The sequence below is a fragment of the Microtus ochrogaster genome, unplaced genomic scaffold, assembly GCF_000317375.1.
Source record: "Microtus ochrogaster isolate Prairie Vole_2 unplaced genomic scaffold, MicOch1.0 UNK14, whole genome shotgun sequence".
NCBI lineage: Eukaryota > Metazoa > Chordata > Mammalia > Rodentia > Cricetidae > Microtus > Microtus ochrogaster.
Genome location: NW_004949112.1, coordinates 307,229 through 324,090, shown reverse-complemented (window position 1 = coordinate 324,090; position 16,862 = coordinate 307,229). Strand labels below are relative to the sequence as shown.

Here is a 16,862-nt window from a genome sequence, read left to right as displayed (position 1 = left end):
AGAGACAGAGACCAGCCTCCAGTGCTCCATCCTGTCTGGATTCCCAGCTGAGACAGTCTCTTGGGAAAGCTGTTTCATCAGACAAGGTGAGGATGTCCTAAAACCTGCACTGTCTCATAGTTACTCCACACTCAACAGAGGTAATATTGTCTAGTCAAAAGGGCCAGTGTGCAAGCTTGAACAAGCATCCACGCCCATCTTAGCCTCAGTTTCCCCACGTGCAGAGCATAGCCCTAATCCCCAGGGAGACTGTTGCCAGGAACTACAACTACAAAGTCCTTAGTACATGGCGGGTACTCAAAAGGGCACACTTGACCTTCTGCCTGGGCCACCATGCTGTGCCCTGAGCCTCACCTGCTCCTCTCACAACCTGTCCATCCGAGACTTCAGCTTCAGTCTGGGCTTTTCTTTTCCTGATTCTCTTTGGCCCTCAGATTCCACTTCCTCTGGAAACCTTGCAAGGTCAAACCCGGCTAGCAAAGTGTGCAGTGGATCTACACACAACCCCAGACGGGATTCTTATCACGAACCCTTTACAGTTGAGGAGACTGAGGCCCAGAACATGGCGGAGAACATGCCTAACATGACAGCTTTAAAAGCAAGCCCTATCCCCCACTGGGTTTTCCCTACCATGAATCGCCATGCATCGGAGGTCTGGCCAGAGCAGCTGCTTCCACCCTGACCCAGTCTCCACCCCCAGAAAATATCCCACAAGGCACTTTCCCTTGGACTCACCATAGCTGGTCACTAGGTCATCCTGAGGGTCAGCGTTGTTGTTCCCACACAGCCCATGTGTCCAGCCCAGAAACTCTGGGCTCATCTTGATGTACACGGCTGAGGCACCATCCCAGGCCAGCGTGAAGGCCAGTGGATGCCGCGCGATGACATAACCAGCCAGCTGCTGCAGCTGTACACCCCCCACCGCCTGTGGCAGCTGGAGCCTGAGAGCAAAGCCCAGGGCTGCAGGGTGTCCACACAACTCCCACAGGCCCTGTTCTTCACCCCAAGACCAGCCACCCCTACTGAGTGATATGAGCTCTTTAGGTCCCCACCCTCCACGTTCCCAGAATTCCTAAGTGCACCAAAGTGCATCAGGGTTCTTTCATTCTCATAGGTCTTTCAAAATCACAGTGTGGTTGGCGGGGATAAATCTTGAGAGAATCAACCCACCAGCTCCTTGTTCATAGACGGGAGGGAGAGAGATGATAACATAGAAGAAGGCTTTCATTTTAATGTGTTGGTCCAGAACAGGAAGAGTGGCAAGAGAAGGGGAGAGAGGAAGAACAGAGAGGAGCCCTACTGCGTCTGCCCCCCCCCCCCCCCCCCCCGGTTTCACAGCCATGATGGAATCTGGAAGCTGCCGCCCAGCTGACATCCAGCCAGGGGTAGGTATGAACACCACTTTATTTGCAGGAGAAACCCCTCTGGCCACAGGCTCACTCTCTGCTCCAGGAAGCTTGGCACTAGGCTTCTAGGTCCAGAGGGTCGGGGCAGGTGCTGGGCCAGGGGTGGGGGAGTTTGGGGAAGCAACCGAGGACATCAGACAGCAAAGAAGGAAAGAACATTGAGGAAGAGAACAAGGACAATGGACAATTCAGACAGGGGCTCACTTTGGGGTCATGTGGTCCCTAGGAATCCCCGATGGTCCAGCATGATACCTTTCATTCAAAATGGCCCTCTGTCCTCAGAAAAGGCTAAGTATGTATAAGTGTCTGTTTGGAGGAACTGTATGTGAACTCAACAAAGATTTCTAGTAGGAAACTCTCAATTCTCTAGAAACTTTTCTGTTTTCCTAAAGATCTGTCAGCAGACCCACTGCATCTGATAGTTGCTGAGAACCAGGAGGTGTTTATCCATTTGCCAGTGCCCCAGGCTAGATACACACTGACACGTGTGCACCCCTGCCCTAGAGTGGGAAATGATGTTTGTCCCTAGTTCCCAACTTCCCCTCAGCTTGACAGGGACAGATATCCTCTGCCCGTCAGGGAGGTGGAAGGACATAGTTACCTTACACCTCCATGGGTGACCTCCTTGGCCAGGCGGATCTCATGTTCACCAGAAAGGAAGAGGCTGACAGACCTCAGGCAGGTGTAGTGGGCAGAGCCGCATTGTGGGTCATTGTGTACCTGATGGGGGGGCAGGTATTCAGGGAGCAGTCTGCAGCAACTGCCACAGGCCAGCCTGAGCTTCACTCCACCAATATGGGGTGATTTGGGACCCCTGTGTGCTGAACACTTTCCTCCGTGGCCCTTCCCACTGCTCCCCTCCAACACTACAACAGGGGCAAAGCTCTGGCCGCCTGCATTTCTAGATTGTCTGAGATTTGGGATGAAGGCCACATGCACACAAGACTAGGAAAAAGAGAAGATGGAATTCTAACCCAGATCTGAATGGGTTGGATCATTGGAGCATCTCCAAAGTCCATTGAATCAAAAGGCAAGATAAGCATTCACATTGCCTCCCATAGATCCAGACACACATGCTCACTGGCACTGTTGGTGCACACGCTCTATACTCCATACACTCCTGGCATGCAGAGACTAGCTCTGTCCTGCACACGTAGAGACCTTCTTGTGCTGCTCAGTGCATGTGCATCTTCTCAGGCCCCATTCAAGAACCCATGCTTTAAGGGCCATAGATCCAGAGGTCAGCACAGGATTCTAGGGCTTGGGGAAAAGATTTTTCAAAGGTGACCTGGTGTGGGTGGAGACACTCCCCAGGAGCCAACGTTCCACTCCATTACCCTTAGACATGGTGGACCAGCCTGAAGACTCTTCTACTGACAAGGAGAATTATGAAAGCCACCGCTGTTCTAAGTTAATGATTTTCAAGCATTGCTGGTTTTGTTCAAATAGTGTCTTACAAAGTAGCCCTGGCCAGCCAGGGACCAAACTAGCTTCAGACTCTAGAGATCCACCTGCCTCTGTCCCTCCATCCCTCTGTTCTGAGAGTTAAGGTGTGTGCCACTATAGCTAGACCAAGCATTTCTGACCATGACTCGCAGAAAGAAGTATTGATATAAACACAAAACAAAGTTCTTCAACATCTTCATATTAATGTGTGTGTGTATTTTCATTCTCTCCTTTTCAGACGCAGGGTGTAACTCACTACTTTGATTATATAACTCACTCATGTGACATCTATGTAATTGCAGCATATATGTTATGAAAAGGCTCCAATTACAAACTATGCTGAGGTATGATAGATGGAGAAGTAGGAAGTGATAATTGCCATGGCACCTAGACATGCAGGACATTCTGCCTTCAGTCTATGTCCAAGGCAGAAGGCTCACAGCCAGCCAGGAAGGGATGACCTTGAACAAGCACTAAGCACTCCCTAATCTTATCCCTGCCAAGGTGCCCTCCTCAGAAGTGCCGATCAGGTCTGCTGGAAGCCAACTCTCATACAGCATTCAGGTGTAAGACAGACTTTGACCAGATGCTCATCTAGGTTCAGGAAACAAGCCCAAAAGACATGGTCTGGCCCAGGGACGTCCCGTGTGGGAAAAGTGATCCACCAGACAAAAGTCTTTGTAAGAAACCTGTGGGGGTGAGGGGTGGAGTGGGTGCTTTTACCCAGCGTGTCTCCTCTGCTGCTTGGGTTGTCAGGAGACACAGGAAGGCTCTCAGAGGTAGGAAGTGTACATAAGATCTCCCAAGATTCCCATCAAGCTCTCTGAGACACCATTTCTTCCTTAACATGAAGATTCCTGTCTAGAATGCCTTCTGCTACTCCGACCCCCACTTCTCTTCTCTTGGCTACCTCCAATGAGTCTCCTTTTCTATCTCAATAAATGTCACTTCCTATAAGCAACCTGTCATCACCATTCTTCACAGTGTCCAGATCAGGTGTCCGGGACACTACAGCGCCAAGTGCACTTGAAATAACAAACTCATTTATCATTTGTGGCGGTTTCCCTATTAAAGCGGAGTTCCTTAAGAACAAAGGCCACATCTGTGCTGTCGTCCTGAAGACATCCCACTGTGAAACTTCATACTCAGAAAAAGGTACAGTATGCACCATGGATGCCTGACTGACGAACAAATGGCCAGAGTCAGCCAGGGGTGAGTGGGTGAGCAGAGGCACTGTCCCAGGAGTCGGGGAAAGTGGAGAAGAAAGGTCTCAGCCTTCCCCAGCTGCCAGGGCCTGGTGGAGCCTGCATGGATAATCAGACAGAGAGAAGAGGCCTCACCTGGATGGAAAAGCTCTGACTCTCAGGTTCGTGGTGTCCCACCAGCAAGTAGCTGCCCTTTCCAGAGAGGTAGTAGTACAGCCCGTCAAAAGTCTCCACGTGGTACTGCCCCCAGGACCGGCAGATGCTGTCCCGCTCAGGGCCGGCGTTATACACTGAGACAAGGCAAATGGAGCCTAAATCTGTACGAGCACTGTGCTGAAGGCTGGTGGGCACAGCACTGCTCTTGGGTCTTGGACCTACAGCTTCTCCTGGGGCTGGAGAGATCAGACCTACCCAACTGGCAACGAGGCCCGGTGGCATTGAAGCGTCTGCAGTCACAGAAAGCTGGGTGAACACACTCGCCGCCATTGAAGCAGGAGAACAAGTCTGTAAGAGAGACACAGGGGCGTTACCCACTGTACCAGACCAGCAGAACCAAGACACACACTTCCTCCCAGCAGGCACCAGAGAAGAGAAGCCCCTGCCCCAGGCAGCCAGCCTGATGGGAGTCACACGGGCTGTGTAGGCCAGAGCTCAGTGCACTTTCTGATGGATATTCAAGGTGCAGTCTTAGAGCCTCAGCCTTCAGTATGCACAAAGTGACCCTGAGGCCACTTGACCTGGGACTTCAGTTCCCTAAATTAAGCTCCTGGCTAACAGGCAAGACAGCAAGACCAAGACGATAAAGGCTTCGCAGGAGGAGGGGAGTCAGGGAGAGACCGCTTTGAGATCCTTGTGCATTTACTGTTTGAGGAGAAGATGCCAAAGTATGCATCGGGATGAGCATGTAAAAATGGGAGAGAAAATGACCACAGATTAGGAGGAGACAGACTGTGGGGAGGAAGGAGTTATAGACAGGACACAAGCATGGGACTCTGATGGGAGCAGCACAGACACAGGACATGCAACTAGACATAAGGGGGTGGGTGAGAAGGCCTTAGATACAGGAGAGCTGAGGAGAGAGACCACAGGAAGTAGCACACTGAAGGACCGTCCCACAGAAAGTAGGGAGTAAGACCAGAGTGTGAGGTGACCATCAAAGAGACAGCATTCTCACAGACACTGTGAGCGGAGCCAGGCCTCAGGGATGTGAGCAGGACACAGAGAGGCCCTGCAGACCAAGCTGGGCAAGACAAGAAAAGACTCCAAGCATGGAAAGGGGCCCCAAGTGGTACCTGCCTTGCATGCATGGGCCGCAGGAAGACTTAACTTACACGATGGCGCACACTTGGCCCGGTGGAGTCGCCTTTCCCATGAAGACATGGCCACTGTGTCTAGAGCTTCAGCCTCCTTTGAGGAACAGAGAACAATTAGTTCTGAGCACAGGAGTACTGGGGTCCCATTCTTCTTTCTCAGCATCTAAACATGCCCAAGATGAAACCCAGCTTCCAGCAGAGGACTCAGAGCAAAAGGAATGTTCAGAAGCCTAGAACCCAGCCAAGCTTGCCTCTGCTGCCCCCTCTCGGCCCCTGGTTAAATCTTATTTCCTAGCCAGCAGGTGTTGAAACCACCTGCTTCTCACCGCCTGAAAAGTCCTTGACCAATTCTCTGTCAGTTTCCCGTGTTCTCAACCTACTTTGACCCATGATTCCCATGTAGCACCGGGAACCATGTGTCCCACCTTTCTAGCAATCCTCAGGGCCTTCAGAGACCACGGGGAATGGGGGAACAGTTGCTGCCTACCTCCCATGGTCTCTAGTCTCATAACCTTTGTAAACGCAGCCATCACACCCCCTCGGATGAGCTTCTAAGCCCGTGCTTTGAACAGCAGACAGCCAAAGCTACAAAGCACCAAAGTCATTTCCTGGATCAATATTTAGCCAGAGATAACTTGGAATCCTGGCCCTCCAGCCTCCACTCCCGGGTGTTGGAACTATGGGTGCACACCACCACCCTGGCTTGGGGAATTCTTTAAATCCTGTCCAAATAATTCCTCTTCAGGACCGAGCAGGGCTTTGTGTTCATTCTTATGTCATGAGCCCCTTTAACAATCTAGTGAGGCCTGTGGTCGCAGCTTTGTATAAAATCATGTAAATACAGAAAATGCAAGATTACAGAAGAAAACATTACATTTTAATGTAAATATGAAAATGTTTTATGGTAAAACTGTACATCTTTAAGAACAGATAACAAAATGCCATCTCCTGACGCCAGGGAACACCTGTGGTCCCCACTGATAACTGGCACTGCTAACTCTTGTGGTCACAGTGGCAATAATGGATAGTAAACTAAACCTCACTTGGTATCTGAAAGAACAATATTTTTTTCCTCAGCCTGTTCATGGCCCCCTGGTTACACCTCTAGTCCTTTGGAGAACACCTGAGTTCTGCAGAGGCAGATGGATGTTTATGAGTTCAAGGCCAGCTTGGTCTACACAGCAAGTTCTAGGCCAGATATAGCTACAAAGTAAAGCTTTGTCTCAAAAAGGATAAAAGGAAGAAAGGAAGGAAGGGATGAAGGAAGAAAAAAAAGAGAAAGAGAAAGGAAGGAGGGAAGGAAGGAAGGAAGGAAAGCTTGCTTGGCTACTAGCCTGAGACCCATCCCTACTTTCTTTCTTTTTTTTTTTTTAAAGATTTATTTATTTATTTATTTATTTATTTATTTATTTATTTATTTATTTATTTATTATGTACACAGTGTTCTGCCTCCATGTATGCCCGCATGCCAGAAGAGGGCACCAGATCTCATCACAGATGGTTGTGAGCCACCATGTGGTTGCTGGGAATTGAACTCAGGACCTCTGGAAGAGCAGTCGGTGCTCTTAACCTCTGAGTCATCTCTCCAGCCCCCATCCCTACTTTCTTAGACCAGGTATTCTGAATAGAAATCCCAAAGCATCCACAATGGTGCCCTCAGATCCCGTCACTGTATAGGGAAACCACTGTCAATCCTTTCAGCTCTGTGGAGTAACTGGAACTATCTGCCTGTGACACCTCGGCTAGATGCTCAGGACCTGTTTTGGTTAGTTTTATGTCAACTTGACCCTAGCTGGAGTCATCTGGGAAGAAAGACTCAATTGAGAAATTGGCTCCATCAGATTTCCCTGTGAGCAGTTCTGTGGGGGATTTCTGGACTGATAATTGATTCAGGAGTTCTCCGCTCCCTGCAGCAGTGCCACCCCTGCGGAAAGGGTCTTGATGGTATAAGAAAGCGGGCTGAGAAAGCCATGGGGAACAAACTAGTAAAAGCACTCCTCCACGGCCTCTGCTTCTGGTCCTGCCTTGAGTTCCTGCTTGACATCTCTCAGTGATGGGCTGAGAGCTGTAGATGAAAATGAACCTTTTGGTCATACTATTTTATCCTCGCGAGAGAAACTCTAAGGCAGGACTCTTCTTAGTGGAAAAGGGTGAAGCTGCCTAACCAGGAAGCCAGCCAGAGAAGCACACAGCCCACTGCGAATGAGGTGTTTGGATGTAGGAGTCCTTAATCTCTGCGAAGATGCACAATTTTCTAGAGTCCCATGGGCAGAGGTGCAGGCCGGGGTCCAACAACACTTTGTTCTACCTGCTCATTGTGGGGTCCCAGAAAGTCAGCTTCCTATCTATGAAAAGAAAGCCCTTCCGACTTCTATTTTTCAAGTCAAATTTGTATAGGACTCAGATCCCGAAACCAGAATCCTGGAAGAGCAGGCCAATGAGAAGAGAAACAGGCACTGGACAGGGGCATGCTGCCTGTGCCCATGCTAGGCCTCTGCACCTGGTCCTGAGGGCAGAGAGCAGGGGCAATTTTTATAGTATAAATTATTCCCCCTAACTCACCGACCAAGGGCTACCCTGAGCTGGACAGAGATGCGGGAGAAGCCTTCTGAGGGAACTTTACCATAAGTGGGCTATGTGTAAACTGTCTGTGGTGATAGAAGAAAGAAGTGAAATGTAAGTCAGGACTAGAAAGAGAGCCCGAGTCGTCCAACCCATAGATCACCAAAGTTTGGCAAATGGAGAAAACAGACCTTCAACAGCAGAGGCTCCCTGGAAGGTGAGTCCCGGGGGATGGTCAGGAGCCAGCAGATTGTGTGGTATGTGTGTGTGCATGTGTGTCTATGAGTGTGTGTCTGTGTATGCGTGTGCATGTACGTGTACATGTATGTGTACACGTGACAACGCGCAGCTCAGAGGACAACTTCAAGCGCCCTTCCTCCAGCTCTCTCTATCCGCCTTTCCGGCTTGTGCTCCTTAACCAGTCTTTCCTTGTAGCCCTCAGCAGGTGGCCCAGTTTTTGCCTTGCCTCTCAGAGTTTTGCCTTCCTGGGGCACTGCACAGGGAATGGAGGGGGGCTGGGATAGGATTTTGAGCCAGACAGGGAAAAGAATGCCACTCTCCTAAACCCTCAGCTGCTTGCTATCACCTGCGATGGAAGGGAAGTCAGCTGTCTCCTGAAAACGGGCCTTGTGCCCACAGCTAAAAAACAAAACAAAACAACAAAAACAAAAACAAAAACAAAAAAAACCACTAGGGACCTAAGAGACTAGGGAAACAGAAACAGACAGATCTCATGATTTTGCACTTTAAGACACCAGGAGTGTTTTCTGTTCTTCAGAAAACACCCAAGAAAGATCTTTGATTACCTTGGGCTCAGAAAGAAGCCCCTTGCCCAGTGACAAGGCTTTCCCCCCAGGCATCCCTTACCTGGCCTTCCATCAATGTTGTGACATCTTCTGCAAGGGGCATCTCCTGGTCGCTGTGGCTAGAAGAGAAGTGAGCTTGCCATAGGTGGGGAGTTAGGAGCAGACTTGCTTCCACCCGCCCACAGCCCAGCCCTCCCCCTATGCTAAGCCCCTGTGACAGCAGGTGAGGCAGAGGATAGCCAGACTCACCTGGGCTCAGGAGCAGGCTCCTGTGGCAACTCTACACCGGCTTTCCATGTAAATGCTGTGAAGAGACGCTTTCTCCACTGCAGGTAGGCCCCTTCGCTGGGGCCTCCCACTGTGTTCTGTGTTTTCCCACCGACTGAGAAGTCTAACCCCTTCAACCCAGCACTGCCTGTGCCCCATACCCAGCCTCCTCAAGTTCTTTCTCTGGCTCTCAGGATTCTTCAGAGAAGGTCTTCCTCTTTCCTTCTACTCCTTGGACCTCAGTTCTCTCTAGTTCTCCTCCCTGGGTCTCTTTTCAACTAACTTAAAGCCATCCGGGTTCCCGGCATGGCTGTCTCAATACCTGCCTCCCCTCTCACAGGTCTGCCTTTTCTCTCTCTCTCTCTCTCTCTCTCTCTCTCTCTCTCTCTCTCTCCAAGCTGCCCAGACCTGGTCCCCTACACATCCCCCCAGCCCCGGATGGACTCCCCCAGTTCACACCCTCTTCTCACCCTGACGCTGCACCCGCATGACCTCCACAGCAGGCTCAACCCTGAACAGACAGAAGCAAGAGAGAAGCAACCACAGTCTGGTAGCAGGGATTCCCATCAGGGTGCCAGGGGGCCGAGAGCCTGGTGCAGGGCTCTGCTCCTAGGTGGTCACACCTCCGCTCACAGCTGCTGCCCCTCAGCTCTCTGCCCCGCAGCTCCCTGAGGCCCTCCTTCCAGGCACCAGACTCCTCCCCAGGCTGGAGTGACAGGACTGCCCAGCTCATTACCATAAGTTAAGAGCCAGGCTATAGCCCAGCCCCTGTCCTTCACTGCCTTTGTAACTACCTCTCCCCAGGGAAGACTCCCGGGGAGCAAGGAGGTAACCCTTGCAACTCCAATTCCCTCACCTAAAGCCTAGAAGCCCCTTCCACTGGGGAACAGATACTCCGGTACAGTCCGGAACTACCTACCCTCTCTCCTTTTACAGAAGGTTACACTGAGACCTGGGATGTGCAACTCAGCAGTCAGTGGTAGAGACAGGGCTCGGGCTTGCAGAGTCCAAGTCTGGGCTTCCATAGCTCCCCACTATGGCTTCCATCTGGGGCTCCAAGTCACCACCCTATCCTCCATCAAGACCAGAGTGATGACAGCAACTTTGGTTTTATGAACAAGAGGTATTTTGTGTCTAGGAAGAACTGGCCCCTCACAAACCCCTGGGTAGGGATATAATTTGGGATGAACACATTCATTTAGCAGATTTGTTGAGAGTCTATTCTGTGACACTTACCACTCTAAACATATGGTGTGTACGTTGGCCTCTTGAAGACACTGGCTGAGAGGCAAGGAGAGTCCTGCAGAATGCAGGGTTGTCTCAGAACAGAGGCAATTGTAGAAAGGGAACCAGGACTCAATGCCACACTAAAAATCAAGGAGAGAGTAGTTTTTAAAATGAAGACTCTCAAAATCAGAAGAAGCTTTCAGAGCTGTTGTGATACTATACATCTGCTTCTGGAGATAAGATGGTTTCTCTCAAAGACTATTGCACCAGAATGAAGGAAAATCAGAAGCACATCTACTTTATTACAGGTGAGACCAAGGACCAAGTTGCTAATTCGCCCTTTGTGGAATGCCTCCAAAAGCAAGGCTTAGAAGTAATCTATATGATTGAGCCCATTGGTGAATATTGTGTGCAACAGCTGAAGGAATTTGAAGACAAGACCTTGGTGTCAGTTACCAAAGAAGGACTGGAGCTTCCAGAAGGTGAAGAGGAGAAAAAGAAGCAGGAAGAAAAAAAGACAAAATTTGAAAACCTCTGCAAAATTATGAAAGATATTTCGGAGAAAAGGGTTAAAAAGGTGGTTGTATCAAACTGATTGGTGACATCCCCGTGCTGTGTTGTCACAAGCACATATGGGTGGACCTTATTAAACCAAATAATTTCCCTTGGAAGTGTTCTGAGATAGCTTCATGTTTAAAAGAAAAAAATTAAGATGGCTTAAGTTTCATCTTTAAATGGTCCATCCCTATAGCTCTGCATGTACTAGTCTTAGAAGTAAGTACACACGCTAAAACAACAGGAATTCCCCATGTGGCTTGTTTTCCAATGTACCAAGAACAAAATCCTAAGCTTCCCTAGGTTTTGTAACTCACCAAGGCTTGTGAGTGGAAATACAGTGCCCAATCACATTCTGATTTAAGAGGCAAATATAGATAAAAAAAAAAAAAAGAAAAAAAAAAAGATGTCCATGGTTACCAGAAAGGCCAGGCAGCTGTGGCTGTGTTCTTCTGGGTAAGGACATTCTTTGTTCTGGGTTCTAAATATAAAATCAACATCCACATGACATACTTAAGAAACGCAGAAGAGGCTGGAGAAATGGCTCAGTGGTTAAGAGTACTTGTTCCTCCTGCACAGGACTGGGGTTCAGTTCCCAGCACCCACATGGCATACAAATGTCCATAACTCTAGTTCCAGGAACCCTCTTTATTATTCGAAGACACCAGGCACACATATACACACACAGTATACATACTTTTATGCAAGCAGAACACTCATACACTCAGACACATACACATAAACTTTCATAAGAAAAATAAAGAAAAGAAAAAGAAAGGCAGAGAATCAAAGACATAACCAAAAGAGGACTATATCTTGTATAGTCTTCTCTGGACCACTAAATGCCTCCCAGATCTCTCTGACTTACCCAGTAAACAGCAAGGAATCTTAGTTTCCATTAACTGTCAACTTGATACAACCTAGAGTCCTCTGAGAGAAAAGCCTTGGCTGAGGACTCGCCTGGGTCAGGTTAGCCTGTGGGCTTGTCTATGGGGATTGTCTTGGTTATTAACTGATGCAGAACCGCTCAGCCCACCTTGGGCGGCACAATCCCTAGACAACTGGTTTATAAGCAAGCTGGCTAAGTATGCTCCTGGGAGCAAGTGAGCCAGAGCAGCGTTCGTACAGAGTTTCTGTGTGAAGCGCCTACTCCGGTTCCTGCCTTTGCTTCTCTCTCTCAACAATGCAATATGACCTGGAAACAGAACATGGAACAACCTTTCCCTTTCCCATGTTGCTTCTGGGTAGAGTGTTTTTCACAACACCCGAATAAAATTAGATCAGAAGGTGAGAATACAGATCATATTTCCTAGTTATTTTCCCAGGCATAATTTATACCTTATTCTAGGCCTTAATTTAGCTCCCACGAAAACAGTCTGCTTGCTAAACCCTGACAAATGGCAGAGGGATCTAAAGAGCCTTCTCATGTCTCTGAAGTTACAGCTGTAAGTACCTACCTGCTCTGGGCCATGCGGGGCACCTCCTCTGTTAAAGTCGGGCACAAGGACCACAGGCCCCAGGACACACCAGTGAATGTTACTTCCTGTTTTGTAGGGGACAGAGTAGCTACTAAGGAAGCTGGGAGGGAAAGGGAGTCAGTGGCTGGGGGCGTTCCTCCACAGTGGCAGGCCCCCACGGAACACAGTAAGACCCAGTCTGCAGCGACACCGCCCCCCCAGAAGTTTTGTACTGGGAAGAGGCCTGGGTGAAACGTAGCCAGCTGTGAGATGCGTATGGAGTCGGGGAGGAGGGGCTGGGGTGAGAGTGGGGGTAGAGGGGCAATGGCTTCCCCTCTACATGAAGTCTCCGAACCTCTGTGACAGCGCCACCACAGAAAGCTCCAAACCTCAGCTGGACATGTTGGTTTGTCATCCCAGCACTTGGGAGGTAGAGGCAAGGAGAATCAGGATTTCAGGGCCAACATCCTGTGGCTACATTGAGTTCAAGGCCTGCCTGCGTTACATGAGACACTCTCAAAAAGGAAAATTCCAAACTACCTCCTACCCCCTCTGCCCCTCTGCCGGACGTCTCCTCTCCTCAGTCTTCCGCCTTAACCACGTGTGGGGGAACCACTCCAAAGAAACACCACCCTCACTAACCAAGCCACCTTTAGCACAACCGCAAAGCCGAGTCCTCTTCCTTTCAGAGCTTGGGTGCTGAACTCTAGGACAGGTGACCCCGCCTCCAGGCTGCTCGTTCTCCTCTCAGCCCCGCCCCTGCTTCTCCCAGGACCGCCCCAGCCCTCAGTCTGGCTGATCCACCCAAGCGCCGCAGACAGGCACCCTAAAGAGCGAGTTGAGCTGCGGGGCGACTGGATCAGGATCAGCCATGGACCGGAAGGTGGCCCGGGAATTCCGACACAAGGTCAGAGCAGAGAGGTGCCCCTAGCGAGCGCTGGGAACTGTGAAGTGGGGTCGGGTGGGTGCGAGTTGGACAAGAACCCTGTTCCTTGTCTGAGGGCCCTGGGCAGGCTTCTGAAAGTGGATGTGGGGTGTCCCCAGCAAAATGAGGAGGAAACACTAGGAGTCCTTCTATAAGGGTTTATAAACTGACCCTCTCCAGAAAATGCTGGTTCTCCTTTGACCCTCTCGGGGCTGGGAACTGGACAGAGAACCCAACTAGTGGGCAAGTCCCCTCCTTATTGGTTTCCTCAGCCCGGGAGTCTGTTGGACCCCAGCAAGTGTCTGGGCCAGAAGGGAAACTGAGCCCGTTGTTGCCGTCTGACCTCCAGAGTAACTGGGAGCCCCCTGCCAGTATCTGGAAAGTTCTACAGGTGGAGGGACAGTTTTAAACCAGCCAGGCTTCCGGGGAAGGATCAAGGAGGGGCTGAGGGTGGGAAGAGCCTGGCTTTGTTCTGAGAGATCCTTGCTAGCAGAATCCTGCTCCCCTGGGTATGTCCCAGTGAGGGGCCACACTGCTTCTTTAAAATCTTCCAAGAACTTCCTAAAGTGTTTCCCAGACTGCAGGATCTGTGGAGGCTACAGAAGACCACCGAGAGGCAGGGACCCATTGGTGGACCTCCTCCCAGGCCCCAGAGGCTGTGAAAGCCAGTGTCAACAGCTACTCACAGGCCCTGCCCAAGAAGTAGGGAGCTGCTGCGTACACTGGGGCTTGACACTGAGCTGAACAAACCCCTTCCCAGTCTGAGGGGTAGAGTGTCTGAAGCAAGGACTAGGTGCCCCCTCCTTCCTTACCACAGAAGCCCAGAAGCCGGCCACTGTGGGACCACAGAGGTTACAGGCCAAGAGCATAGATCCAATGGCAGAGGTCAACCATTCCCTTGAAGCATGCTCTGGGCCCCCAATTTGTGTCAGACTTAGTCTGTTCCCTCACGTGACTTGGTGTATGGGTGGGAGACAGGCCTTGGGCACAGAGCACTGGGATCAAGGTTTGGTAGGGGCAGCAAGGGTGGACGCCTTGGGCATTCCTGCTCCCATACCCAGTGACTGAAAGTTGAGCAGAAATGGGGAGCTGGTGGACGTCAAGGGATCCGTTTGTGTTCAGTAGTGCATTGTGAGCCCAGGGACGTGTGGGGAGCCATCTCAACTGCAGCTGACGTTGGCTCAGTGTCGGGTTCAGCAACCCACTTTAAAGGCTCCTGCCCCGTGTCTGAGCTTGAATTTCCCTTCCCTGGCCTTGGGCTAGGAGTAACTTCAGCTTTTCTTTTCCTTCAGTGCAGTTTCCTTCCCTTTACCTCTTTTGAGACAATTGCCCCCAGGGTCTTTGATACCTGGCTTGGCTCCACAGACACCCCTAGTCTTCCTTTCCTGGTCCTAGAGGGCCTCAGCCTCTTCAATTTCCGTCCAGTCTCCGCCTCTGAGCTATTACCTATTAATGCTCCCCCATCCCAGGCAGGGCAGGCATCTTAGTGAGCAAGGCCTGGGCTGGACTTTGTGCCCTGCTGTCTCAGACACAGCCACAGCTTTCTCCTGCTAGGATGGGGTCATCTGGAAACCGAGAGGGGAGATTCGGTAGAGAAGCAGGCGACCCAAGTGGAATTCACAATTCCTGTTGCTTGTTCTAGAGACTCCCTTCCTGAGTGTCTAGGGCAAATTCACTCCTAAACAGAAGTTTGCAATCGAAATCTTTAGTTGGTAGACACAGTGTTTAAGGTAATGCATCGTCATGGATGACGCTAGGGTGACCTAAGTTACTTGTCCTCTGTGACTCAGGTCTCAAACCTGTGAACTGGGCATACTGTTTAACTAATAACACTACAATGATGGCTGAGTAAGACCTATGTATGTGTAGCAGACTTATGTAAATTGGGCTTTTGGAAAATCCCAAGACTAGGGTCAAGTCTCACCCCTGCCACTCACTAACATAGAGACCTAGAGCAAGCCATTCAATCTCTGAGCTTCTGTTTCCTTCACTGTGAGGGTGTGTGGTGCCTATATAAGACAGGGTTAGGGAGGAATTTGAGTGTCGGATGCTGGGGTCCTTGGCCAAAGTCTGCATGCATCACTGTAAAGGTTCACTCCAGTGTTGCTTCTCTAGCTTTCCACAGTTCTGGTCCAAAAGGAACCAACAGCACTTACAGCCACAGGAGGGGACAGCCTTGGGTTGGGAAGAGCTAGGCCAGGGTCACCGGGGACTAAGGTCTCTCCAGAGTGGAGCCAGTGGAGCACCAGCTTTTCACAGCCGCCTCTTTGTTCCCAGCAGCGCCCGAGTGGCAGAAACCTGGTTACTCATTTGCTCAGACAACGTTTATTGCCTCTCTGTCAACCACATTTATGAGCAGCTTGGGTGTACCCTGCCCCAGGCTGGGCAACCAGAGGCCAGTCAAGCCAGGGAGGAGTGGGATGAATGAGACCAGATGAGCCCCTGCCTTCTAGGGTGTGCTATGCGTTCATTCATTCATTCATTCATTCATTCATTCATTCATGCATGCATACATGTGCACAATAAACACTCTCTCGTCTCCTAATATATGCCAGGCTGAGGTCTAAGCACTGAAGAGCAGAAAAAAGCCCTGCCTTCATCAGAAGCACACCCAGGTGGGGAAGACAGTTAGTTACCAAGGAAACTGACAGTATCTTATGATGGGGTGCTGTGCTGGCTGTTGGGGGGAAAGTAACCCTGGTGGGGGTGGGACAGACAGAAAGAAGTAGGTAGTGTGCTGTGTACAGCCCAAGGTCTCTCTAAAGAGGTGACATTTGAACCTGGAAGAAGAGGGAGGCACCATGTGGTGTATGTTGCTGAGGGAGTGGTGGCTGAGGGAATGGTGGCTGAGGGAATGGTGGCGGCATGAAGAGGGAAGCGGCTGCGTGCTGCCATAGCGGGCAGGACTGTGAGAGAATCTGCAGAGTGGAGAGTGCTGGGGTCAGGCAGAGGAGGTCGTAGGGTCAGGCTAATTGAGAGTGGTTTACATTTAAATATGATTGGGCCTGTGGCTCTCCTGGTGGGAAGAGGAATTCACTCAGTAGGATTCCGGCCCCTGCCTGTTGATTGAGGTGGGAAGTGTGAAGTGGGGGGAGGCATGGCCACCCACTGTGAGGAGCAGGGTGGAGGGGACAGAGCAAACCTGAGTTCCTTTGGGATGTCACAAATTTGAGACACCCTGTAACCATGTCTGTTAGAAAGGACTGTGTGAGGCTGGAGGTGAGGGTTCTAAAGTTCTTGGGGGTAGGAGTAAGATTTAAAGTTGACTGGTGTGGTCACCCAGAAGAGTAAAGATGGGGAGAAGACCCAGAATACCACCAGGTAGAGCTGCAGTTGGAGGCTACACCTGCCACACTCCCAGCCCCCTATTACTTTTGGTTTGTTTTGAGAAAAGCTCTTATGTAGTAGTTTAGGTAGCTTGGCCTCAAACTCCCTGTGTTTTGGAGGACAGACCTTGAACTTCTTTTGTTTGTTTGTTTGTTTTGTTGTTGTTGTTGTTTTTGAGACAGGGTTTCTCTGTGTGACAGTCCTGGCTGTCCTGGAGCTCGCTTTGTAGACTGGCTGGCCTTGAAGTCACAAAGTTCCAGCTACCTCTGCTTCCCAAGTGCTGGGATTAAAGGCCAGCACCAGCACCTCCCGCCAGGCCTCCTTGAACTTCTAATCCTCCTTTTCCCACCCCCCCCCCCGAACGTT

General features: G+C 50.5%; 2 protein-coding genes across 2 annotated transcripts in view; one reads left to right on the top strand and one right to left on the bottom strand.

Moving 5' to 3' along the window:
* Otog (otogelin) overlaps positions 1-9,572 on the bottom strand; it is a 70,017-nt gene extending 60,445 nt beyond the window's left edge. Inside the window, exons 1-8 of the mRNA XM_005366751.2 lie at positions 9,463-9,572; positions 8,988-9,059; positions 8,800-8,857; positions 5,389-5,464; positions 4,469-4,561; positions 4,193-4,347; positions 2,008-2,126; positions 736-941 (exon numbers count right to left, since the gene is read on the bottom strand). Coding sequence (XP_005366808.1) covers positions 736-941; positions 2,008-2,126; positions 4,193-4,347; positions 4,469-4,561; positions 5,389-5,464; positions 8,800-8,857; positions 8,988-9,059; positions 9,463-9,572 — 889 coding nt within the window. The remainder of the gene's footprint in view (positions 1-735; positions 942-2,007; positions 2,127-4,192; positions 4,348-4,468; positions 4,562-5,388; positions 5,465-8,799; positions 8,858-8,987; positions 9,060-9,462) is intronic.
* Positions 9,573-13,098: 3,526 nt separating this feature from the next.
* The window catches only part of Ush1c (USH1 protein network component harmonin), a 44,199-nt gene continuing 40,435 nt past the window's right edge, over positions 13,099-16,862 (top strand). Inside the window, 1 exon segment of the mRNA XM_026789141.1 lies at positions 13,099-13,151. Within this exon segment, the coding sequence (XP_026644942.1) occupies positions 13,116-13,151 (36 nt within the window). The 5' untranslated portion in view covers positions 13,099-13,115.